General features: G+C 47.5%; 1 protein-coding gene across 7 annotated transcripts in view; it reads right to left on the bottom strand.

The window, feature by feature from the left end:
* BCL2L11 (BCL2 like 11) overlaps nt 1–27,396 on the bottom strand; it is a 46,569-nt gene extending 19,173 nt beyond the window's left edge. For 2 of the 7 annotated variants that reach the window (XM_079941239.1, XM_079941238.1), the window contains exons 1-3: nt 25,013–25,271; nt 23,935–24,071; nt 23,677–23,766 (exon numbers count right to left, since the gene is read on the bottom strand). In XM_079941239.1, coding sequence (XP_079797365.1) covers nt 23,677–23,766; nt 23,935–24,058 — 214 coding nt within the window. In that variant the 5' untranslated portion in view covers nt 24,059–24,071; nt 25,013–25,271. Of the gene's footprint in view, nt 1–2,901; nt 5,189–23,676; nt 24,072–25,012; nt 25,272–25,927; nt 26,021–26,763 lie in introns of those variants that run through there. The other 5 variants (XM_079941237.1, XM_079941234.1, XM_079941240.1 and 2 more) reach the window with 4 other exon arrangements.
* Between the last annotated feature and the right edge of the window lie 200 nt (nt 27,397–27,596).

Here is a 27,596-nt window from a genome sequence, read left to right as displayed (position 1 = left end):
CTATTAAAATTAAAGTTTAAGTAGCTAAACCGGCAGAAAACAGAATTTCAGGGTATATGTGATGCCAAGTGGTCTGTAATAGTTCACTCCCTTCTCCTGGGTTTGCAGTGCTTTAAGGATTTTGTCCATCACAGGTACCAAATCATTACTATCTTTTCATACTATCAGCCAATCAAGTGCTCTTTCCCTGACTTTAGCAGCTGTTGTTACAAAGTTAACTCCCCTTTTTCTAAGAAAAAGCCTCTTTTCTTAGAATGAACACTGTGGTCATCACCTGCAAGGTTAGCTCAGGGAGACGCATGTATCCACAGATACAAGTGACCAGACCAGCGCACAGGATGCCACGTGGTCGCTCAGAACCCCTGTCACCCACCGCTCCTGGGCTCCAGAGCCCCACTCCTTTCTCACTACACTTGGCTCTCTTCGAGAGAGTAAATCTGCCCTCAATCCTAGAGTCAGAAATGCCAATTATCCAAAGAAAATCTGTGAAATCTAGGCTGCATGTTTTACGAAGATGACAGACTGGTAAAAACTGTTGGCAAGTTACCCAAGGTTCAGTAAATCAAGACACTCACTAATTTACCCAATGAATATGAATGCCCATGAGCCAGATACTGCTCAGGAGATGGTCTGGGCACAGCAACCAAAGATGCCCAAGCCCTGCTCCCACGAGCTCACATCCCTGCAGATTAAATGCTAGACTTCAACTAAATGATAAACTTCTTCTGGACAAGGATACTCATACCTTATATTCTTGTAACACAAAACGAAGTTAACTCCCCCGGTTAACTTCCCCCAACCTGCAGGTGAAGGCTCCTGAATTCTCTTTAACACCCTCACTTACCTATGTGGTTTAGAAAGTTCTGTCTGGCTCACGGGAGGGCTGACGGCCAGAAGCACCACCATTGGAGCCGGTGCACATCAAAATGAGCACCTAGTGACTGCGTCAACCTGGCCAGCAGCTGAGAAGCACATGTGGAACCTTGGGGGCCAGATCCAACTTGTTCATCTTAGAGACAAATGCCCTGCTGTTTGTGGGGGGAAGAAGATAAGCAGATGTTTCTTCTGCAGAAAGAAGAGTTCTAACTGCTAGCTTCAATAAATGCCCAGAGAGAAACACATCCCCGTGGTCTGGCAGTGAGGCCCTGGAAGCTGTACTCTTACAAGCTCCTGGTGCAGACAGTCCACGGACCAGGCCCTGAGAAATCCTGAGCAGGGGGAAGAAACCACGGGTCAGTTCTGGGGCCCAGACGTGTGTCTTTGGAGAACACTCAGGAGTCAGGAGAGTTGTATTAGCCAAAGATAATTGGTTAGACCAGGCTTAGCATACACTAACTGATAAAACAGATCAGTAAGAGAGCTAGCAACTGTGTTTAGGTATATATATTTTTTGAAGTTTCTATAGAATAGTAACATACACTATAAATTAACGTTTGCAAAGGAGACTGATGTGTCTAGACTACTCTAACACAGCAGCTATCACCACTTGGCTTTAAGAATTGGAGTTTTTTTTTTTGCAGTACGTGGGCGTCTCACTGTTGTGGCCTCTCCCGCCGCGGAGCACAGGCTCCGGACGCGCAGGCCCAGCAGCCACGGCTCACGGGCCCAGCTGCTCCGCGGCATGTGGAATCCTCCCGGACCGGGGCACGAACCCGCGTCCCCTGCATCGGCAGGCGGACTCCCAACCACTGCACCACCAGGGAAGCCCCCAAGAACTGGAGTTTTTTGAGAAGCAAATACTGTTCTTATTTCTTGAATAAACCTAAAATGAATGACCAACGTTCACCCTGCAATAAAACCTAGCCCATAAATACAGACAGTGTTGGTTTTAAGGTAAGATCGTAAGCTAAAAATTCTATTTTGAATATTTTCAAAGGCATCCTATTCCTATATTTTAAAATGGTGGCCTTAATCTCAGTTAATACAGTGGATTTTTGCCACCTAAATTTCAAAGATTACTTCTCAAGTAACAAAATGTCTCCTTCTGGTGGTGACGGGGGTGCCGGGGGCTCTTCCTTAACTTCGTCACTAGTTTAATGCTGGTGTCTGTCACATGCGGTCTCATGTCACGTGAGAACCTAGCAGGGCTAAGAATGGGGTCTGGCTGACCTGAGAATTTGCTTGTCAGCCCCACGGCGGCACTGGTTGGAGCCAGAATTAAGGTTTTTATTCCCTTTATCACCAGTTTGCTGAATTCTGCCCCACAGTGACCAGAGCACGAACCACCACGATGCGGAAGAGATCCAGGGCTCGGTCTTCCAAAGGTGAACCTGGAGCTGGTGGGGTTCAAGGGCAGGGGATACTCAAAAAACACACCCTCACTCCTACAATCCTTTCTAGATACTCAATCTGCCTGCTCCCTTGCTAATATAATCCACTTATCAAGAAGATCATTTACATTTATATCTCTAGCCTGTAAGACAGATAAGCATCAAACATAAACATTTTATTATGCTCTCTGCAATGTGCTTAACAGCCGCAAATACTGATACCTCGTCAATAAAATGGGTCTTTATTTGAAACAAAAGCTCTTATTACTTAGATCACATTTTTAACTAAGGCAATTTTACAGAAACATAAGAACTTCAAAGGGGAAACTGTGATGAGGTGCATTTTCACCCACAGAAAATGTAATTTCAGCATTTAAGAAAGCATTTCGGGCTTCCCTGGTGGCGCAGTGGTTGAGAGTCTGCCTGCCGATGCAGGGGACATGGGTTCGTGCCCCAGTCCGGGAGGATTCCACATGCCGCGGAGTGGCTGGGCCCGGGAGCCATGGCCGCTGAGCCTGTGCATCCGGAGCCTGTGCTCCGCAATGGGAGAGGCCACAACAGAGAGAGGCCCGCGTACCACAAAAAAAAAAAAAAAAAAAAAAAGAAAGCATTTCATGCCATAAACCTGGTGCTAAAAGGAGAGAGGGGAGGGAAGAGGAAAAGCACAATGAAATATAAGCAGCTCTTAATGTAAAGCTACTGCTGCAAAGCTGTAACCAGAAGTCCACACGAGGCCGGCTCCGATCCTGTAAGCACCATTCTGAGCTGGGGAACTTGCTGGGCCCAGATTTTCTAACCAAAGCCACTAATCAAAACTTTGGAATGCAACTGTGTCACACAGGCAATTCTGTCAAAAGTGCGATATGTTAGCTGAATTTTCATCAAAACTCTTGGAAACAATGCTAGAGTTTTCTGAAATCTAGCATTTCAGAATCTAGCATTTCAGGTAACCTGATTTCCTATAGGAAAAAAAAACCCCAAACCAAAAAAACCACGAGGTCTCTGATTAATCTATTTTTCTATACCAGTGTGCCGGGTGGGTAGAAAGGAGGACATTTTTTCAACGCCAAAGAACTCTGAGTTACTGAAAGATGTGCAGTATTGCATTAACTGTTGTGGTTCAGCTACAAAACTAGTTTCCAGCCTAGAGGGTAATTCCAAATCTTAAAAGCTCAGAGACTGAAAAAAATTAATATCGTGGTTAAGTGGCTGATAGTGAAATCAGGCTGAGGCTTTCGGAAAGGGCTTTCTGTAGCGCCGCCAGCGAGAGTGGGAAAATTTAAAAAAACGAGATTGTCGATGCATAATGAGCTCGACATCCGTCAAGCCAAACCTTCTGATTTTTCCTAAACGTCCAACCGCTTCCACCCCACTGTTCCGATCGGCAGGTGTTCAAAGGAGCTGCGGTCACATTCTGACGTGCACTGCCATCTTTCCACACCCGGCTGGGCTGCTGTGCGGATGACGAGAACCATCCTGGGGGCGGCGGGACCATGTCTTACACGTGCGCTCACATCACTGCAATCATCCTTGGGGACAGGATGCTCTCACGTCCCAGGGCCAGCGGCTGTTTGAGTTCCCAGCACATCACTACTGGAGCTTCAAGTGCAGAACCAGAAACCAAACGAAAATCCACGGAAACATTTCACTCTATACTGTTTTCAGATGTTCGCTGAGCTACAAATACTGGGGTAGAATTGAGATTACATTTTCAACTAATCAACATGAACTGAGCTCTCAATCAATATTCAACTCAGAGTTGAGAAAGGGTTTCTTGGTCCCTGAAGAGATGCGGAATGTATGACTTTGAAGAAATTGTTTTTATTTTAAACACAGAACATAATACTTAGGCAAATAAGTGCTCATTTTGCCCGGCACTTACCAGGGACTGTGGAGCAGAAAGCCAGCCCCTCCTCCTGGCATTTCAGGGCTGCCCATCTTTATCCCTGAGGAGACTCTAGATTGAACCAAAAGACATAAAGGACCACTTCCTGTTGGCTCTGAAAACAGGGCTGAAACAATTCCAAAAAAGATGCTCCAAAAATGTTCGGGGAAGCACTGCTCGCGCAGGTGGCCGCTGTGAAGGTCGACACTCATTTGGAGAAGTAAAAATTCTGGGATGTTTATTCAACCCAACAGTCTCCTTACTTAAGGGGCTATCTTCAGAAATATCTTTATCAGTTGAGATTTACAAGAAGGAAGCAACCAGACAGCTGGCCAAGGTTTCCATAGGAAACCCACCTGAGGGACGGAGCTGTCTCAGCAGCTCCAGAATTCCCAGCCACAGGGGAAGGAGGGCCGCTGCCATGACAGTAACTGACTATCAGTCATTTACTATCATTTACTGACTGCAGTAAATGCTATCAGAAATCACCTTGAACTCTGATGGTTCTCAGAAAGCAAACGAGCCAGAACCCAATTACACACACACACACACACACACACACCTCCCCTTCTGGGTCTATTATTTCTCAATTCCATCACTTTATTTTTTGATAAATACTGTATCAATTCCACTGAACCACTGGATGAAAACGAACTGGATTCGAAATAAAATCAAGAGATAGTATTCCGCATCAGTACTCATGAAGTTCCTAAACCTGTTTTTCCCTGGTACACACATGGGTCAAGCCTGAGCAGTTGCATGAATTCAAGACGGTGCTTTATAAATAGCTGTTAGGACAAAAAAAAAAAAAAAACACTAAGAAAGCGAATGAGATGTAGCCAGGGTTTTCATACTTACTCTTTCCATGTGTATTGCCCACTGCTTTTACGTGGCCGTGAGTAAGAAAATCAAAATACGCTGCTTTGATCAATTTCCAGTCTGACCATTTGGAAACTGCAGGTAAACCAAGGCTGTGAAGCTGGAAGTCTGGAAACTAGTGTTCGTATCTTCCCCCTTTGACCTTAACTGCATCCTACAATAAAATATGAATCTAAAGGCATTAAGATGAATGTGTCATGCCTTCTTCAACCTCAGAAGACCTAGTTACCCATCTCCCCTGAGCTGTCCTCTAACACACATATTTTCAAGAAGCCAAGGCCAGGAGCAAACCCAGATCCCGAGTTTTTATGTCTATGTCCAAGGACATACCCGGCTAACTCTGGGTCACAGCAGAAGCCAGCATCTTTCGTCAGGTGGGGGACCTGGCAGGAGCCTCCTGCACCATGATGCCTCGTCGCCCGCCCTGGGCCTGGTGCACCCCTTCTCCTAAGGCACTGCAGTCCTCGCTGATAGGCATTAGGGGCTACGAACTTCTCCCTCCTGGGAACTGGAATGTTCTCTTCTAACCCCGATCCCAATCTAGATTCTGTCCCCTGGGGCTACAAAGACAATCTATGATCCCTCTCAATCATTACCCCTCTTTTTAATCAATGCAGCTGCCACCTCGTGCCCCAGATCTGGTCCGGAACCAGTTCCTTCCATATGCCTTTACGACGAGCCCTGGGAATGCCCTCCATCACCACTCGGGTCCCCCTCGGGACGCTCCAGAAACATGATGCTCTGAATAGCGTGTGGCTGTGGTCTGCAGTGGGTCTGGCCGGGGGCAGCAGGACACAGGACACTACTGTTCCTTGCTTTCCCTACACTGCCGCTAGCCCCACTGTCTCCAGGACAGCTGTGTCTCTATTTCCATAGTCTTAGATTCCTTCCAGAATATCACGGAGGACTTGACTGTGCCTGTGCCGTCCTACTCAGAAGAACAAATCCAACCTCATGACCCTTCCACTGACAGTGGAGGGAAATTCCTATGCAGACCATTTATTTCACTACTCACTCCAGCAAAACTACAAAAGGAGAAATGCTTTTTGGAGACCTTTCATTTTCTTTTATTCTGGCCACACCACGCAGCATGTGGGCTCTTAGTTCCCCAACCAGGGATAGAACCCTCACCCCCTGCGGTGGAAGCGTGGCGTCTTAACCACTGCCAGGGTTAAACTGTAACCCCGGCAGTGGTTAAGACTTAAGTGGTTAAGGTTAATGCAAAGTAGTCTAGAAGTGATTTCTGGATTGGGATTGGCTAAGTGGTTACAGCCAGGGAAGTTGTAAACATACAACTCTAGTTCCTTAGAAATAAAGCGTTAACAATTCTGAAGTTACTAGCTTTCGGTAACCATCCGTTGTTCCTGGTCCAAAATCAGATGTGGGGGAGGAAATGAGAATTTAAACTACAAATATAAAAATTTTTGATTACAGAGTGTGTGTGGCTTCCTCTATAAAGTTGAACGCTGGCGGCAGGAAACAGGTGATGAAAAATCTCTTCTCCTTAGTTCACATGAAGGTCTTAAGCGTCCCTGTTATTCTGTCCTAATGCTAGTGGAGACCAAGGCAAGGGGCAAAATACAGAATCCTGAAAAGCTACATCCGAAACAGCTTTCCAATTAAGACGTATAAAAGCCTATAATTTTATTTATGCAGTTAAAATTTATACCGGCAATGCACGGAGTGAAGCACTCATCTGTTAATGCAGATATATGGTGACTGATAACACACCAGAAGGCATGATGAAAGCTTCCCACTTCGAACCGATTCACAAGACGCAGCTGCCTCTTTTTATCCCGCATCGTTATCAAGAGAGGAAACATTACACCTCAGTTCCAGACACTATTTTGCATAATCACAAGGACGGAATCATTGTGTTTGGACATTTGATGGCTTAAATATTTGGCCTCAAAACATATGTCTGTTGCCATCGGGCTGTCTGACTTCTCCCTAAAAAACTCACAGAGCTCGTGCGTCTAGAGAGCACGTTTATGCTGAAAGGGAAACACAGCCCCAAAGCCTTTTGTAGGAAACTCAATGATAAAAAGAAGTGTAAGAACTGAACACTGTGTAAAAAATAAGAAAACCAAAAGGCTAAAAAAGTGAGCAGAGAATCTGACCGGTACCGTGAGCGATCCATCAGAAAGATGGTTGGAGCCCAAGTTCCTTCATCCACTGACCAGCCTGTACCGACCTCGTTCAAGCCACCACCTGACCTCCGCACGCGACACGGCAATTCGGGGGGTGGGGGGCTGCGGATCCTAGGCCTTCTCTGCAAACCACAAAAATGTTCTGTCCATGGCTGTGCCACGTCCCCCCCCCCAACACAGGAAAAGAATGGAAGCTAGAGTCGCCGCCTTAGGGCAAATACAAGTGTAAGACGTGCAGAATTCTGCACTGAAAGATGTCTCGTCTGGTGCTATCAAAGGTCTTTTTATCTGCTCGGGTTCTCAGGTTCTTCCTCTTCCTCCCGATGCCCTTTCCCCTCCAGAGACACAGCTGCTGGCCAAGCTCTACCCCCTCATGGGCTCAGATCCTGGGTGCAACAGTTTGGTTACCCCCGCATTGAGAAAACCACCGTGCAATACCGACTCAACAGGGTCGTTCCAAACCAGAGCACCTCCCACCCCGCCCACACCAGATACCCTTCAGTGCTCTGACCGCTGCAGACTGGCTGCAACACCTTCCCAATTCAGGAGGACACCGGCCCCCAGGCAGGTGGAGGGACTTGCCCCGGGGCGGGGAATGGACGGCATCAGAGGAAGGACCGAGACTGGCCTGGGTCACCTGCTGCAACTTTCCACTCCAACAATTCCTATCAAACTATCAGAAAAAAGAACTGGAGAGAAAACGAAGCGTGGTGTGTGGTATGTGTCAGGCTTTCCTTACAGAGAAAACCCGGTTCTAAGCTTCACACGAGCCCAGTGATAAAATCTGCACGACCAAAGAGGGAATCACGGGCACTCACCCACTGTCTTAAATATCACTGAATTCTCTAAATCAACAAATATATGTGGTTCTGCCACGTACCAAATCGTTTCCTTAAGTTGGCGGGTTGTTTTGACCGGTTGAGCAGAATTTATGCTCAGCTGTAAGTAAAACTGAGGTCTGAATTCAAATATATACTAACATAGCATAGAGCCAGATTTCACTTCTAGACTACTCTGCATTAAGAAATTTCTCAAGGGATGAAAAAACAAAGAAAAAACCTTCTTTTAGCCTCTTCCCCGGCAAACTCACCCAAACTAAGGTTGTCAAGTGTGGCTCATCCCCACCGACACACATTTGCAAGAGAAAAACAGGTCCCTTCCACATAAGCAAGCTTCTGTTAAAGGTCTCAAATCACTCACTAAATCTATCAATCACTTACATCAAAATGTTTTAGGAACTGGAGTGGGACGCATGCTCTAGTCCAGGAACGTGACTTATTTTGGGAAAAAAAAGTTCCCAAGCGACTCAGATAGTCGAGAATCATTGTGTCGAACCGGTTTTAATTTTAACACATACACCCTCTTGGACTGAAATGCTTGATTCCATTTTTTAGAAATTTTAGCTCCCAAACCATTTTCACGCCTAAGGGCGGGCCGCAAAGCCTAAACTAAAAGCAGCATCGTGCCCTGTGCAGAGCCAGACACCTGTGCCGAAGGCCCGGTTTCAAGGCCCTGGCTCCAGCACGAGATGGGGCCTTGAACAGCCCTCACTCCTGGCCTGCGGGCACACGTGGCCAGGCAGCCCCCTCCCAGGAGCTGGTCTGCTTCATCACCGTCTGGTTGAACCACAACTCTACTCAAGAGCAGTGGGGCTCTGGTCCAGGGTAGAGAACAGAGGAAATGCAAAGTGAATTTGGGTTTCCCACAGGACACTGGGAATATCAACTCATCCTAAGCAAATACTTAAAACCACGAAGGCCTGCCTCTTATAAACTGGGCTTCAACTCGTGCACCAGGGAAATGTTTGTACTGACTGTTGGCATCGGTCAGCCCACAGTGTGTGAAGCAAAAGTTCCCAAGGATTCATGATTCACTCACTCAGAAGCAAAAACCAAAATTTAACGATGGCCAAAGGAGCAGCATTTCCTCAGGGAAAAGGGAAAAAAATTAAAAAGCTGTTTTAAAATTCTTGATTCTAGTCAGGCAATGAATATTTCTAATGCTACATCCATGAACAAAATAACTTTTATTTTGAAAAAATGTGCAGTAACTTCTGATTGCAGGAAAAAGTAGTTCAGCCTATGTCTTATGTCTCCAGACCATTCTTGCTCCAAACACACATCTTGAACTACAGTCAAGTTTCTGCCAAATCCAATAGGCCGTCTCCCACAGGTGTCCCCAGCACAGGCCCGGTTCAGCAGAGCCAGGCGCAGCGTGGGTTTCCAGATGGCTCTCCATGGTCTAAAGGTTCACCAAGGTTCCTTCTCAGGGTGATGTGCGGGTTCATGGGCAGGTGAGGGGTGGTGAGTTGGACCTCCCCTGCCCTCCCAGGCCAGTTTTTAGAATAGATTTTCTTTTTTTGTTTGTTGTTCTGGGACCTGGCAGGGTTAGAATTATAGTAGCATTTCCAGATAATTCACTTCCCTGTGAGTTGCCTAAACTTCTGAAACGACAGCTCCTTTCCATGGAAAGGAAAAAAGAACATTTCATTACGTCATGCTTGCTGACCTGCCGTGGCCACGATGGTCACTGCACAGCAAAGAAAATAGTGACCGAGTCCCTACCAGCCGCTCTCTGCCCAGTAGCTTATGCAAAAGTCCCCCAACCTTGGAAGTGAGCACTTCTGTCTCCACCTGACGGATGAAGAAACCGAAGCTCAGAGGGACTAACAGACCTGCCCAGGTCACTCATGGGTCTGGAGAACAGCCGGAGGCCATCCAGACCCTGCTCCAGACCCACGCACAGCCCTGCAGGTAAGGCAGTAGCAGCTCACGGGCACTGAATCAACCGGGAACCCTGCCAGATGCAGATGTTCTACAATAAAATACTCACTTTGCTAAAATAAGAGGCAGATCCCAAAAGAGTAAGTTAGGGGGCTAATGTCCATCGAAGTACTCATGGTGATGGGCCAAAAGCCTGATCTCATCTGGATGAAATCATAAGGGGCGTGACAGTTAACAGCGGACCGTATGAGCAAGTTAATACTGAAATCGTGCGTGCCACAGTGACAAGCTGCTGTGCACACCAAAAATGAAGATTAACATTAAGAGAAATTTTTAAATATATATTATTTATTAAATTTATTCTATTATAAATGCTAGCCATGAGCATTTTCCATATACAACAACAACAAAAACAAAAACAAAAACAGGTAAGACCACCTGTAAGTTGAATACAAAAATATTCACTATTAACATTTTGATATATTTTCCTTCTAATCTTCTTGTTATGCTGATAAACTTCTTGATACCAAATTACATGTTATGGAGTACATGTCCATGTCCACCCCAAAACTCATATGCTAAAAATCTCTTCCCCAGTGTGATGGTACTTGGTAGGTGGGGCCTTTGGGAGGTGGTTAGGTCATGATGGTGGAGCCTTCGTGAATGGGATTAGCGCCCTTGTAAGAGGAGGTCAAGGAGCTAGCTTGCCGTCCTTCCATCACATGAGGACAGTGAGAAGGTGGCCACCTACGAGCTAGGAAGAGGGACCCCACCAGAGCCGGACCGTGGCAGCACCTTGGCCTCACACTTCCAGCTTCCAAAACTGTGAGACAAATGTTGATTATTGAAGCCACCCAAACTATGGTATTTTTATTATAGACTATGACACTAGGATGTCGCCAAGAACTCTGTAACCTTTTTAAATTGAACGTAACACCAGGAGCATTTTCCACGTGACTATTCTTTTTAACATCATTAGAAGACAGCACCACAGTCTCACTAATGTAGACGTTTTCCCATACCATTTGGACTGCCAATAGTTTTCCGGTTGGTATAAAACAACGCCACGATGAGTCCTCTGCACATACGCTTCTGCCAGCATTTCCTACATGAGGAAGGAATGGCAGGCCCTGTTCTGTGCCTGCAGAGCAGGGTCGGCGGGTGGGCAGGCGGGTGGGCGGCACAGTGCTCACAGCCCAGTGCCCGACACAGCACAGGACCAAGGCGGCCGTGTCTTAAAGGACAGACGTTTGCTTTGGGTCCACAGGACCTCCACGGAGAAGCAAAGCAGTCTTAGGTCACATGCCCCGGCACGGGTCCTGGCCACTGACCAAGCAGAACGACCAGAGGACAGTGACCAGAAGGTGAAAGCAGATGGAAATTGTGTCACAGGAGGAATACACCAAGACTGAGGCTGACCCAACAGAGGAGGAATGAAGACCACTGGACTCCAGCGTGGGAGGGTGCTGGTCCACGGGGAGTCCCATCCAACACGGGCAGGGTGACCACAGACCAGGGGCGTGCAGAGACTCGGGCACTGGGCAAGTGCTCCGATTCAGTGGTTTTAAAGTAGGTCAGGAAGCAAGACATCAAGACAGTCGAGCATTCAACCGGCAATTATGTGCGTATGTCTATCTAGAAATCTAATACCACAAAGGCCCTAAATACTAACCAAAACAAATCAGTGGATGATTGATCTTTCTCCTGCCTTAGAGTCCAATCACACAGAACTACAAGACTTAGCATTTTCCTAATGAGAAGTTCCCTTATGGCACGTGGAATCAGACTTGTGTCACCCATACATTTTCAGGCAGTGCGTTTGAGGGTGGCGTGGTGTGTACCCTCTGAGGGCACGTCACCAGGGGAATCACAACAATAGATACTGCAGTTAGTATGTGAAAAAAGTGGCTAGGATTACTGTTAAATCGCTTCCTGACATTAAAATCCTACTATTCCGTATAGAGAATAAAAATAAAGGGTGAAAGAGGTGACTTCTAAAATTCTGAGTAGTACTTTGCAACCAGAGCCAATCAATAGCAATCATAAATAGTTCAAAGAAGATACAGATTTTTAGCTCCATGAAGGTGGGGTCACCCTACTCCCCCAGGTCCTCCTTTTTACAACTAAGCACGGAGGACTGAGAGGGGAAAGAGAGTGGGCTGCCTGGGGACCACGGGGCTTGAGGAATGACAGGGTGGCGAGTCCCCCGGTTTGCTCATACCCTCCATACCTCCCGACCAGGGCACTGCAGAGGCCTGCAACGTGATCTCCGACAGGCAGAGAGAAAACTATCCAAGGAAAGCTGTTCTCTTTAGCCAAAGGACTGGGGAATGGGGGCCCCCAACAGAAAGCCTTTTGGCCATACCCACCCTACTGCAGCTGAACACTGCCCGCTGCCCATCCCCCTGCCCAGCAGGAGTGGTTGGTGCTCTGAAACCACTCAGGTGGTACTGGCAGGTTAGGCAGGGAGCTGACCTCCCAGGCCCTGCCCAGTGGAAACAGATGATGCTGTGATTCCCCCCGCCCCCTCCAGGGCCCCAAAGACAGCTAACGCTCCCCCTTGACTATGCAGCATGGAGGTGGGACCAGGCAGGGTGAGTCGCCCCTACACACACACATACACACCATGTAGCAGCGGGCCCAGCCCCCACCTCCACCCAACGCTGGTGAGCAATGAGACAGAACAAGTCAGAGTGAGTCAGCCCTCACTTCCCCCACCTCAGGCCGCGGGAAAGGCCTAGCGGGAAGCTGAACCTGCCCAGCCCCCAGCAGCAGCAAGACTGAATGAGGTGGTGGAAAACAGAGCCAGTGGCCCACTGATCCCCCACCCCAGCCTCAAGGCTCAGTGGGACCTGGTGGGTCACTGAGCCTCCACGCCCACCCGGCATGAAGGAGAACAAAGGGGAACTCACACCCAGCACCAGTAAGGGGAACGAGGTGGTGGAAGGCAGGGCTGGTGTGTTCCACCCCTGCCCCCAGCCCTCACGCTGGTGTAGACAGGGAACAGAGAGGAACTGAGCTTTGGCCCCCGCCCTGCAGAAACAAGGCCTGCAAGTCAGCCCTCCACCTTTTCCCCCTCCCGGTGTCAACAGGGGCCCAGGGAGCTAAGCGTACACCCCTGACTGGGCTCCGTGAAGCCGTGCTGGTCGGTGCCCTGCTTTTGCTGGGAAAGTAGCAGCAAGGCCCAGGAGGGATCTGAACGTCCACCCCACCCGGCACAGGCAGGCAAAATTTTAGAACTGAAAAATACATTTAAAGCAGAAAAGCAAAAAAAAAAAAAAATCACTGGAAAGGACCAATAATAGAGTGGAAGTGACACAGGAGGGAATCAGCGGACATGAGGCTAATCAGTAGAATTTAGTTAATCAGAACAAAGAGAATAGATGATGAAAAATGAACAGTCTCGGGGACCTGTCGGACCACAACAAAAATACTAATACTCTTTTGTCACGGAAGTCCCCAAAGAGGCAGGAAGGGACTGAAAAAATACCCAGAGACACAATGGCTGAAAACTTCCCAAACTTGGCAGAAAATATCAAACCACGGATTTGATATTATATATATAACTCAAATATATATATATTCGAGTTAACCTTGAAATGGATAAACCCAAAGAAATCCAAGCCACATTAAACTTCTGGAAACTAAAAGACAAAGAAAAACCCCTGGAAGCAGCCAGACAGAAATGACACATTACTTACAGGAGAACAATTCGAATGACAAAGGATTTCTCACCTGCAACCATGAAGGGCAGGAGCAAGTGGCATGTTTTTCAAGCACTGAAAATAAAACCAACCGTCAACCGCAAATTCTATAACCAGTGAAAATATCCTTGGGGGGGGAGGGTGCGGGGGGCGAGGGGAAATAAAGACATTCGCGGATGAAGGAGAACTAAGGATTGTTGCCAGCAGGCCTGTCATTGAAGAATGACTAAAGAAGTCCTCTCAACAGGAAGGAAATGATTAACAGAGCCTTAGGACTTCAGAAAGGAAAGAATATTGGAATGGGAAAAAGTGGGAGCAAGTAACTAGCCTACTTCTCAGGAGTTTCTTAAATTACATTTAGCAAAAGAGATAATGTCATCTGACACGGTGCTCAATGTATATGGAGGAAATATTTAAGACAATTATATTTGAAAATCGGGGCAGGTAAGTGGACCTAAATGGAAGAAGTAAGGTACCCACACTGCAAGTGAAGTCATAAAATGGTGACGCCACTGACGCTGGTAGATTACATCTGCATAGTGTAACAGCAGAGCAATATATGTAAAAACACTACAAAAAAAGTCAAGATGGAATCCTAAAAAATGTTCCGATAACTCACAGTAAGGTTGAAAAAAAGAAAATAGGAAACAGAAACACAAACAGAGGAAACAGAAAGATAGTAAAATAGCACACTTAAGCTCTAACATACCAACAAGTACCTTAACTGTAAACAGTCTAAATGCACCACTAAAAGGACAGATTGGGTGTGGCAGAAAAAAACCAGTATCATCTAAAGATATGTTGTACACAAAAAAACTTATTTCAAATACAACATAGGTAGGCTGGAAGAGTAAGCATGGAAAAAGACATCCCACGTAAACATTGCTAATATTTTTTACAAAAAACAGGAGTGGCTATGCTTTATAGCAATGATAAAAGGATCAACCTAACAGGAAGATGTAGTTCAAAATGTGCAAACACCAAACAGTGCCTTGAAATATACAGAGCAAAATCTGACAGCTATGAAAGGAGAAAGAGACAAATCCACCATTACAGTTGGGGACTTCAACACTACACTGAGCAGTTGACAGAACTACTAGACAGAAGATCAGCAAAGCTATAGAAGAACCAAACAACACAACCAACCAATAAGACTAAATCGACAAATATATAATGAACATGCCAACCAACAACAGCAGAAGACAGGTGTTTTTTTTTCAAGCACTCATAGACCATTCACCAAAAACAGACCATATCCTGAGCTGTAAAACAAACCTCAACGCATTCAAAAGAACTGAAATCATACAGAGTATGTTCTTTGACCATATTGGAATCAAATAAGAAAACAATAACAGAAAGACAAGACAGTCTTCACGCACTTGGAAGTGAAACAACACATGTCTAAGTAACCTAGGGTCAGAAAGGGAGTCTCAAAGGAAATAAAAAGAAAACACACAGAAGTCAATGGAAACGAAAACACAATATACCAAAACATGTGGGATACAGTTAAAGCAGGAGAGAAGGGAAATTTATGGCACTAAATGCTTGCAGTAGAAAGGTCTCAAAACACGACTCTAAGTTTCTACCCTCAAGAAATTAGGGAAAACAAAACAGACACAAAGCAAACAGAAGAATAATAAAACAACAGAATTGAAAACAGGAAAATAATAGAGAAAAGTCAACAAAATAAAAGGCTGGTTTAAAAAAACACAACTGGGGAATTCCCTGGTGGTCCAGTGGTTAGGACTGTGTACTTTCACGGCTGTGGGCCCCAGTTCGATCCCTGGTCAGGGAAGTTAGGTCCCACATGCTACAGGCAACCAAGAAAAGAAAAAGTGTTTAAAAAAACAAAACTGACAAACTCTGATAAAGATTAAAAAGTAAGAAAACGTAAGTCACCAATGTCAGGAATAAAATGGGCTATCACAACAGATCCTGTATCCATTTTACAAGATAATAAGGGAACACTATAAACACTTCATAGGCTCAAAAATTCAACAACTTAGAAGAGATGGACCCATTCCGTGAAAACCACAAAGTACCAAAACTCAACCAAGATGAAACAGATAACCTGAATAGTCCTATAAACACTAAAAAATTGAATTTGTAATTTAAAAACACCCAGAAAATAAATCTCCAGGTTCAGATGGTTTCATGAGAGCATCCCACCAAACATTTAAAGAAGAATTATTACCAATTTTACAGAATCTCTTCCAGAATAGAGCAGGAGGGACCACTACGCAACCCACTATTAAGGCCTTGATCAAAACCAGACAGTCTTAACGCAACAGATAAATACCTCTCATGAACTTAGGCACAAACACCCTCCACAAAATATTAGCAAATTCAATTCAGCAATTATGAAAAGAACTACACCCTGACCGAGAAGGATTTATCCCAGGCATGCAAGGTAGATTAATACTGAAAAGTCAACATAACACAGCATATCAACTGGCTAACGTAAGTCACATGATCATATCAACTGATGCAGAATAAATGTTTTATAAAACCCAACATCCATTCCATTCATGATAAAAACTCTCAGCCATCTAGAAATAAAAAGAAACTTCTTCATATTTTTAAAGAGCATCTACAAAATAGCTACTTCATACTTAATGGTTAAAGACTGAAAGCTTTCCTGTTAAGATCAGGAGAAAAGGCAAAGATGTCTGCTCTCACCACTTCTATTCACCACAGCACTGGAAGTTCTAGCCAGTGCATTAGGGCAAGAAAAAGAAATAAAATACAAATCAGAAAGAAAGAAATAAAAACTGTGCCTATTTTCAGATTACATGATTGTCTAGATAGGTCTCCCGATAAATTTTTGAATTTCAACAAGGCTGTAGGATATTAAGATCAATGCACAAAAATGAACTGCATTTCTATACACTAAAATGAATATGTAGAAACTGAAATAAAAAATAAAGTACCATTAATAATTTCTCCAAGGTAAATAAAATCTAACAAAATATGCATAAGATGTTTATGCTGAAAATTACAACACCTGAAGACCTCAGTACTTGAAGAGACATTCCTGCTTATGGATTAGAAGATCTAACATAGTAAAGAGGCAAATTCTTCTCCAAAGTGACTTACAGGTTTAACAAAATTCCTATCAAAATCCCAGCAGGGGTTTTGGTAGGCACAGACGAGCTTATTCTAAAATTTATATGAAAAGGCACAGGGCCTAGGCTAAAACAATCTTGAAAAAGTAGAATGAAGTCTGAAGAATCACTCTACCCATTATAATGGCTTCATACACAACCACAGTAATAAGGCAGTGTGGTATTGGCAGAGGGACAGATACATCAATTAATGGAACACCAAAGAGAAACTGGAAACAAACCCACACAAACCTGACAACTGATCTTTGACCAAGGTGCAAAGCCATTAGATTGAAAAAGAAAAATCTTTTCGACAAACAGCGCTAGAGCAACTGGGCACCGTAGTCCAAAAGAATAAACACTGACCTAAATCTCATACCTAACACACAAATTAACTCAACATAAATCAGAGATCTAAGTGTAAAATGTAACACTATAAGACTTCCAGGAAAAAAAAGAAAAACCTAGGAAAAAAATTTGGGGACTTAGAGCCTGGTGAAGAGTTCTTAGACCGGACACCAAAAGCATTACCCACAGAAGGAAAAACTGATGAAATGGACTTCATCAAAATTAAAAACTTTTGCTCTATGAAGAGGATGGAAAGACAAGCTACAGATTGGGAGAAGACATTTGTAAATCACATACCTGGCAAAGGCCTTGCTTGAGTCTAGAATACATAAAAACTCTCAAAGCTCAAGAGTTAAAAAAAAAAAAAAATCCAATTGGAAAATGAGTGAAAGACATGAACAACCATTTCACAGGAGGGTAGACAGAGGCAAAAAACACACAAAAAATATTCGACATCATTAAAACTACAATGAGATATCATTACACACAGGTCAGAATGGCTAAAATACAAGAGAGTGATAACACCACATGCTGGCTGAGATCTGGAAAAAATGGATCTCCCACACATCGCTGATGGAAATATAAACGGCACAGCCACCCTCTGGCAAAGTGTTTGACAGCTTCTTACAAAACTCAAGTACCGTAGAGGATCCAACAATTGCACTTCTGGGCATTTATCCCAGAGAAATGAGACTCATGTTCACAGAAAAACCCGTACAGCACAGTCCACAGCGGCAGTTCTGCTGCCCTGGTGAAGCCTTGGTGGCCAGTCTGATGGGTGGCTTCACCAGGAAGACTGTGCCCATGGCCCTCAACTGGCAGCTGCCCAAAGATGTACCAGAGGACAATGTGTAACGTCCAATGCAGGCTGGCAAATGCCCCCCAAGTGCCAGCTGTGCCAGGTCCCTGCCAGAGCTGCAAATGGTCCAAATGTCTTTCAACAGGTCAACAGCTAAACTGTGGCACATCTAATACACACAGCGTCCTGGGTGGATCTCAAAGGTATCATCTGCTCAGGGAAAAAAGCCAAGCTCAAAACGTCACATATAGTTTGACTCTATAGCACACTCGGAAGAACAGAAGTATAGATATGCAGCACGGATTAGTGGCTGTTAGGGGTTCGGGGACAGGAGGGAGTTGGCTGTGATATACAAAGGTAGCGAGAGAATCCTTGGGATGGAACTGTTCTGGATCTTGACTGTGCTGGTGGTCACACAAACCTACCCATCTGATGAAATTGCACAGAAGTAAATACACTCTCACGCACACAAATGGAATGCATGTGAAACTGGTGAAGTCTGCATAAGGCAGCTGGAGTCTATCAAGGCCATGTGCTGGCTATGATACTGTACTAGTTAAACCAGGTGCAGCCATTGTGAGAAACTGGGTAAAGGACACACACATAGGTCGTCTCTGGGTTATTTCTTACAACTGCATGTCAAACTATAATTAGCTCACAATAAAGTCCTTTTAAAGATGTAAACTTTAAAATGTCTAGACAGCTATCAATTACTAAATTTTGTTTGGAACCAGTAAAGAAAATTTTCCCTCTCTTTCGTCACTTTCTCTCCCCACACAGGACATACAAAGTGAATTTGTTTCTCTTGGTGTCCGAACGGGTGACCCTGGGGGGTCTGAAGGCCAGAACCAGGTCTTCAGCAGAGAAGATCCTATCTCTGTCACCAGGCTCCAGGGCACCCTGAGGTGCCCGAGGAACCAGACCACTCCTCCTTCCACCTTTCCAAAGCCTGCACGTACCACAGAGTTTAAAGAGGTGAAACGAAACGGACAGTCATATTTGCCTGGAGGACAGACCTACAAGGCTCACTTGATGTTTAAGATGCTCACAAGATTAGGGTAATTCAACAGAAGCAACGTCTAAGTCAACAAAAGCAACCAAAGGAGTAAGTTCCACGGACACGATGTGCTTTGAGTGGAAGAATCAGGTCTGGCTTGCTAAAGCACAAAGCCCGGTCCAGCTCCGCCATCTGCCAGGCCAACCCAACCACTCTGCTAATACAGAACGCCAGTGGCAAATCTAATTTGAAAATTTTCTAGTAGCCACACTTAAAAAAAGTAAAAAGAAACCAGTCAAATTCATCTCAAAACAAACTTAATGGCCAACATATATAGGAAAAGATGCTCCACGTGACTGATTAGGGAGCTGCAAACCTAAACCACAATGAGTTATCACCTCACACCTGGTAAAATGGCTAGTACCAAAAAGATAAGAGATAACAAATGCTGCTGAGGATGGGAAGAAAAGGGATACTGTTGGTGGGAATGTAAATTAGTGCAGCCACTGTGGAAAACAGTATGGAGGTTCCTCAAAAAATTAAAAATACTTCTATCATATGATCCAGTCATCCCACTTCTGGGTACACATCTGAAAGAACTGAAAGCAAGAGCTCAAAGAGACATATGTACATCCATGTTCACAGCAGCATTACTCACAATAGCCAAGAGATGAAAGCAACCCAAATACCCATCAACAGATGAATGGACGAAGAAAATGTGGTCTATACATACAATAGATTATTATTCAGCCTTAAAAAGGAAGGAAATCTGCTTCACGTGCTTCAGCAGAGATGACCCTTGAGGACATTATGCTAAGTGAAATAAGCTAGTCAGAAAAAGCCAAATACTGCGCGACTCCAGTCATGAGGTACCTAGTCAGAGTCATCAAAATCGCAGAGACAGACGGCAGAATGGCGGCTGCTAAGACCTGGGTGGGAGAGAAAAATGCAGAGGTGCTTTACTGGTTACTGAACTTCAGTTCTGCAGGACGAAAAAGTTCTGAGAACCGGAAGATGTGAAGATACTCAACACGACTAAAGGGTACAGTTAGAAACAGTTACGATGGTAAATTTTGTGTTTACCACACACACACACACACACGAAATATATATATATAATTTAACCCCCATATTCAAAAATCTCAGCATACAATTAATATAAAAATGACTGAGATATTTTACGTTCTTTTTTATATGCTAAGTCTTCAGACTCCAGGGTGTATTGACACTGACTGCACATCTCAGTTTGGACTAGTCCCATTTCGAGTGCTAATACTCACGTGCGGTTTCCCCACCGGGACTGTGCTGGGCTCGACCGTACCTGTCACCCCTACCTGACAAACCTTATAGCTGGATCCAAGTAACAAAACTTTTTTTTGACAGGTGTTGGCAGGGTCGTCTTCTTGCAAAACCTTTTGGGAAATCTTTATTTTTTATTTTTTTCACATTTTAATTAATTTATTTATTTTTAAATTTACTTATTTATCTTATACAGCAGGTTCTTATCAGTTATCTATTTTAAACATATTAGTGTATACATGTCAATCCCAATCTCCCCCTTTTGGGAAATCTTATTTGTCCTCGGTCAGCTCTATGGAAAGGGCAAAGCTCAAACGATGCTGAACATCTCCCCAGGACCTGCAGGACATCATGCCCCTCCCTCCGCCCCTACTCCGAGAGCTCACAGCTTAAAAGAGGGGCTGGTAACCAGCTAAAGCAGGCACAAGATGCTGAGGGATGGACGCGAAGAACAATGCAATTAGCTCCCACCCGTGATTTCTGATGTGCCAGGGAACAAGTAGAAAGTTTAAGTCATTTACCAAAATGACGTATGACAGTTGGTAGTAACTAGCATTCACCTCTATCCTGACCTTTCTCAGCTCTGATGTGCAACTGCTTTGAGTACATCTTCAAAGCATGAATTTGTACAGAATTCAGTACACATTTATATTAAAGATACACAGAGAATAAGCACACTCACCAGAAAAGGCACTCGGCAAACCAATACCTCTGCTGGTGATTCTGATTCGAATAATCAGCTCTTCACTGAGTAGGAGGGCATTTGTCAAGTTAATCCTCCCAGAGTATAGAGAATAAAATTTGGTGAAAGTGAAAAAACTGTCTCTCTCACAGCTGAATATAGCATTCTTTGAATATACCTTCAGAAAAATTGAAGACAGGGAGGAGAAGAGGAAGACGTTTCTAGTGCAAACACCCAACTGCTGTACATCCCAGACAAGAGTTTACTTTCTCAGTAGAACAAAGTACAAGAACAAAACTGCCACATACATGCTCTCCACCCCAAGTCACTCAGCAGAAAACTGCTCTGTGGCTAAAGGAAGCCCTAAGGAGGACCTCTCTGTAACCTCACATTTGTGCTGCACTGGTTGAAACCAATATAATGACTTCTTTGTGAAAAAAATGTATTTTGCAGTAAATTATCAAAAGCTTCACTGAAGATCTTAATGGACATGGCTGAGTAAGGAGTACTAAACACGGCTATGTTTAGAGAACCCAAAGTTACCAACTCAGCGTATTTCAGGGGTCGCTGGGCACTGAACTATTTTAAGAATAGCCAGGGAAAAAAGTTACAGACTACAAAGGGTGCAAATTTTATTCTTTAATTTAACACACTCACATCTAAATCCCCTCCTCCCACCAGCAATTCCTCCCTCCCCCCATCCCACCTCCTCCCCCCACCCCACCCAAACAAATCTCACAAGAACTTAATACTGAAAACTTACCTTGGTGCATTCACTTCAGACAAACCCCTCAGAACTTATCATTTAATCCTATGCATTAAACTCTAAGTTCTCACACCAATCTACGGGAATGTAGTTAATACTATAAAATTACACCTCGGGATCCATTACTTTACACCTCACAGATAAAACCATAACTTTGCTTAATAATTTAGATTGTGATCTCTCTAAAGCTCTACATCTGTCATCTCAAGTAACGGTGCTTACCTTATAATTTGCTTGCTAAACGGCACGTCACCAAAAAAAAGCATTCATGCCTATCCTTATTAAAAAAAAAAAAAAAAGAAAGAAAACAAAACACTACCTCACTCACTATTCCTGGTTAAGGAAGGAATATTTCAGGGAAGGAGAAACTATTTGCATGCCCTAAGCCACCTGATAAAGGGGTCTGCACTGAAAAACTATAATGGCTTCCAGAGGATCCTTAAAATACATGGGGTTTTAAACATGCACACCATAAGGCCCCATTAATTCATTTAGTAACTCGTTTACTCGTAAGTCCTCATATAGTCAAGAGCAATTTCAAGGGCAGAAACGTATATGCCAGCACCAAGACCTCGTAAGGCTAAAATGAGCTCAGGAGTAGCAATAAGCAATAACTAAAGCAACAGCAGTAATAACATTCCAGCTCCCTTCCCGAAGGAGGGGTCCTAAGAAAGCATTTAGCAGGAGACACGCAGCCAACGTGTACAGCTGCTGGTATTTTTGTCATTTGTCTGCCACTTCCGAGGTGTGCCCAACCTCTGACAAATGACCGAGGTCCTGAGGTTCTCGCGAACTCTGCAACATGGGGACGGACCTGCACGGTTTACTGAACTGAAGATTATGAAGACTGAAGTCTACGGTATTTGCAAAAGTAAGATTTGTCATGTGTTCCAGCAGTTACGTGGCTACTCTGATGCTTTTGTTTTAGTTAGCCTTTGGCATGGTGTCACCCACGTTTTAATAGAATCCATGCTGGATTTCTTAATTGGAAACGCCGCCAACCTACTTGTATCTCTTTAACGCAGAAGGGCTCATCTGGACAAACTGTAAATGAGATTCTAATCAATCCTGATCAAGACATGAACCTTTTCCACTACTGGGGAACAGCGACTTGAACCAACACACTCACCCCTTGATCAGGGTGGTAAGCACTCTGCATACTCAAAGCCATACCTTGGAGGCTCAAGGGTCAAATCAAGCCCGCAGATGTTTTTACTTGGCTTACACAGTGCTTTCAAAGTTCTAAACAAGTTGCCAAAGCATCAGGAGATGTGGCATCAAAATCTGCATTCTCGGATTATCTGGCCCTATAGGAAAACCTACCACCTTGAGACCACACACCCTCACAGCCCCAACTGGGAGCAAAATGGACAAGGGCAAACGCTCTCCAAGCCGCCATAATCCCCGCCAGGTCAGTTCCCTCACCGATGGGACTGCCAGATTCTTCTGGGCATATGTTTGCCACTCCTCCTTCAGATTCTGAAACTGTCTTTAATCCCTGAAATAAAGACCCACAATCTAATCTCATCAGTACTACGTCCAAACCCTCCAAGCGAACAAAATAAGCCCAAACAGGAATCTGAGTAGAAAACAAAATATTTTCATGGTTCTATGGTGGTAATGCTGATATGAACTATTTCATCTTCTTAAAATGTCATTTTTGAAAACGATTCACTTCTCTCATCCCTTCTTCCACACTTTTGGTTAGATTATTACTCTATCTGCCGTTAACTGATTGAGTCCCTTTCAAGCAGAATATCATTAATGAGGAAATCTTAGGGGTTAGGACAACATGCCACAGTTGGATACTTTAATGAAGGCACCAGGGGTTCGAGATATACTGCCCAATAGGCTGATGCTTGGACCTCAACTCATCGCTGCCACAGAACTTGGTAACGTGTTTTTTAAATGTTGGCTGGATGTTTTATTTGACGTATGCGTCATTCCCAACAAAACATGGACTATATCTGTAAAAGGATTCTCAAAGGGGGCTTTAAATGCTACACACAGTCTCTGGACAGAGACTCAAGCAACCACACGTGCACTGCCGCTCCCCCGGGCATTGCTTACCCATTGCACTGAGATAATGGTTGAAGGCCTGGCAAGGAGGACTTGGGGTTTGTGTTGATTTGTCACAACTCATGGGTGCCGGGCTCCTGTCTGTGTCAAAAGAGAAATACCCACTGGAGGATCGAGACAGCAGGGAAGATCTTCTCACGAAGATGAAAAGCGGGGATCTGGTAGCGAAAGGGCCGGGACTGGCCGGTGGGGCCAGTGGGCCCTGTGGGCTGCCTTGGGGGCAGCGGTCCCCTTCTCCTTCGGGATTACCTTGCCGCTCTGTCTGTAGAGAGATGGGGGCCCCAGGCCTGAGCTGAGGAGGCCTTTCGGCAGGCTGCAATTGTCCACCTTCTCTGTCACACTCAGAACTTACATCGGAAGGTTGCTTTGCCATTTGGTCTTTTTTTCTGCAAGGAAAATTAAAACTAGGGTTATCTTAAGCAAAACGATAACTACAATGAATACCTAAATGGGCAGACTTTCACCTATTCATGAAAAATCCTTAGAATAAATGCCCAACACTTTAATACTGTCATTGCTTATATAGCAATAGTTTTCCATACGTTTTTCCAAATAATAGTAAAAATAACCTGCATAACAAAGGTAGCATTATCTTTGTTTGGGGGGGGGTGAGGTGGGTTGGAGGGACTAAACTCCGTACCACCAAACAAAACACAGCAACAATGTCAATTACTAGTGGAACTAGTGCTCTAACACCACACACACACACACACACACACACACACACACACACACACGTTTTAGGAGAGGCTGCTTGTTTGAGATCTATTCACATGTGCTCTTTGCTCAGGCCCGACTAGAGTAAGTCAGAAACTCCCAGCGGGCTCTGATTTCCCGGGATCAGATACACCGCTGGAGCCCAGGAGCGGGCGCAGATGCAGCGATTGCAGGCGGCTGGCCGCGTTCCCCGCTCCGGCCCCATTGTTCTGCCGAAAGTGCTGAGGACAGCAAGTCTGGGGAAGGTTTGGCAAGGGCCGTCAGTCGTAGTAAGTGCGTCACAATAGAGTTTGTAACTCAGCGCGGCTCGGCCCAGCCGGGCTCCGGCTCTCCGCCCGCCCGAGGTCCCTCCCGCTCCCGGCTCGCGCGCCCCTCCTCCGGCTGCGGGGGCGGGGGGGGGGCAGCGCGCCACACCGAACTCGCCGGAACTTCTCCGAGGTACACCCGCACTGTTAGGTGCACACCTCCAAATAGGAGGGGGTCCCCAAAGCCGTCCCCTGGAGACCCCTGCAAAGTCTACAAGTAACTCCGCACGCTGGGCGGCATCGGGGCGCGCGGCTCCTGTACCCCATAGACTCTCCCCTCCGAAGTCAATCAGGCCGAAACTCACGTCCGCCCCTTCCCTTCCGAGCGTCGCGTCCGGGCCGGGGCCCGGCGGCGCCCAGCCCGCGCCCTTCGCCGACCCGGAGCCCCCTGACCGTCAACACGAAGGCGGCCCGGGAGACAAAGCCCGGGACTCGCGGTCGGAGCGCCCGGGGCAGCGGAGAGCCTGCAACTCGCCGCCCGTCCGCTGCCGCGCTCCGCCGGGCAGCTGAGGGCTCCGCACGCCGCGTCTCCGGTACGCGCTACCCCGGCCGCAGCCGCCGGGAACATCCTCCGCCTCCTCCCGCTCCTCCCCTTGCGCACTGCGCCCGCCGCCGCCGGCACCGCCGACCTCCCCGCGCCGCTGGCGCCGGGTGCCCGCGCTCCCAATTGGCCCTCGTGCGGTCGCTCCGCGCCACAGCCAATCGCCTGCGGCGGCGGGGGCGGCGCCTGCCCGACAGGCCGCCAAAGGCCAGGCGATTGTTGACAAACTCGCCTCCGAACGCGGCTCCGGCCGTCGCTGCGGCGAGAACCGCGGCGAAGGTTTCCGCGGCCTCGGGGCCGGAGGCTGCCCAGGCTACCCCGCCCCGCCCCTCCGCCAGTCCGGGCGCCGCGCGCGCCTCCGCAGCTCCCGCCGCCCCCAGTAGCCAGTCACCTGGAGACAAAACAGGACCCTCACGGCCGGCCCCAGACTCCAGTCCCAGCAGCCGACCCCCGCCCAGGCCCGCTAAGATGCGGACCCTAAAGGTCACCCCCTCCCCAGCTGTAGCCCCCATCCTCCTCCAACTTCCTCCCTCTTTCTCCCCGTGCGCCACGGGACACGCACCAAATCTGAGCGGCTACCCCTGGCCACCGACGCGCATTTCCGCGCGCACCCGTGACCCCCGCAGACAAGGAACACATCCATAGCCCCATCCCCGGTGTCCGGCGGGCCTTCCACTACCTGCGCCAACCCCGAGTAACAGGCCCCCGAGGGCACGGCACTGCCAGCCAGCCAGCACTGCGCTCGGGCACGCCCGAATCGCTAAGACGGTCTGGCCCCACGGTCCGGGCAGGTTCTACAGCCAGCGGCTGGTCCATCGCGTGGCCCCAGCGGTGGGAGGAGGCCCTCTGTCTCTTGCTGTCTGTGGACCGTGCGTCTGGCATCGTCCGCAGGGCACCCGCACACCGGACAGGACCCCCAGACACGTCCGAGAGAAAGGACGAACGCAGCAGTTGCCCAAAACGTCGGCCTGAACGAGTAAAAGGAAAAACCGAGTCCCGTCAGTTTAATCACCATTACTGTTCCATAAATCCTTCACAGCGGGCCCGCGCCCGAGAAAAGCCGAGACGCGAGTCCGGCTCGTACCTCGCGGCAGCTACTCGTGCGCCGCCGGGGAGGGCGGGCGGGCGGGCGGGCGGCGAGACTTCACGGCTGGGCGCGCAGCCCACTCCTGCGCGGCGGCCCCCAGCTCCCGGGCCAGTGCGGAGAGCACGCGCTGCCTCTCCCAACCGGCCCGGAGACACTTCACCACCGCCGCGTGCCGCATCCCCGCCCAAGCCGTACTTCGACTAACTGCTCGCAGCCTCGGGGCGGACGACCCTCCCCAAAGAGTACCTGCCTGGGGAGGGAACTCGACCCTCACTGGTGACCGCCTCCTGCCGCGCCACAAGCCGGACGGGGACGCGCGCCTCTGCCTGCACGTGCGCGGGAAGCGGGCTGGAGGTGCCGCCGTGCTGGCTCCCGCGCCAATCTTCCACCAGTACCCGGCCTGCTTCCCGGGATTCGGAAGTATTTACCTTGCGTTTCTCGGTCCGAGAGTCAGAGTCAGACATTGGGGGGACTAGAGCCAGGGGAAGGGCACCGAGGCGGTGGCGGCGGCGGCGGCGGCGGCGGGAGCGAGGCGAATCCAGAAGTCTGAAGCGATGCTGGCCTCAGAGGGCAGGGCGCTCAGGGAGGCTGAGAGAATCTGGTGACGGCGGCGGCGACGAGGGACGCAGCGCTCCTGCAAGCTCGAAACCTGGAGGCTGCGCGGAGCGAAATGAAACCTGCGCGGCTTTGCGCCCCAGCTCATGCTGGAGGCCCCGCGCTCGCGCCCAATCACCGCGGGCCCCGCCCCCGCTAAGTCCCGCCCGGCGCGCGGGCTGGCAAGCCCCGCCCCCGCGGCGCCGCGGCCGCCGGCGCTTGCAGGCACGGACAGGTAAAGGCGGGGGTGTCCCTGCTGGGTTCCCAGCTGCGCGCGCCGCCGTCCCTGCCCCTGCCGGGCGTGTTTACTGGAGTGACTTGGGCTGCGGACTGCTCTGTGCGCACCCATCCCCCACCCCAAAGTGTGCCCTCTCCTCTCTTCCCCGCCGCCAACCCCCCCGCACCCCCCCGGCAATCCAGTGGTGGCCACGGCGTGCGCGTGGAACAGAGGGGGTGCTCCGGGCACACTCGGAGCCAGGCCCGGCCGCTGCCGCCAGTGGAAAGGCTCAGGAGGCGCCCCTGAGCCCAGGCTCTGCCTCGGGAGTTCTCTCGGCCGCCCTGGGGCAGGCGCCAGGACTGGGTGGGTCCTCGGGAACGCGCGGGTCCAAGGGTGAGCAGGGGTCTCTGAGCTCTCCTCCCTTCCAGATTACGGGGGTCCGCGTGGGAC

The sequence above is a fragment of the Stenella coeruleoalba genome, assembly GCF_951394435.1.
Source record: "Stenella coeruleoalba genome assembly, chromosome: 13".
NCBI classification, from domain to species: Eukaryota; Metazoa; Chordata; class Mammalia; order Artiodactyla; family Delphinidae; genus Stenella; species Stenella coeruleoalba.
This window is presented reverse-complemented; position numbering and strand designations above follow the sequence as displayed.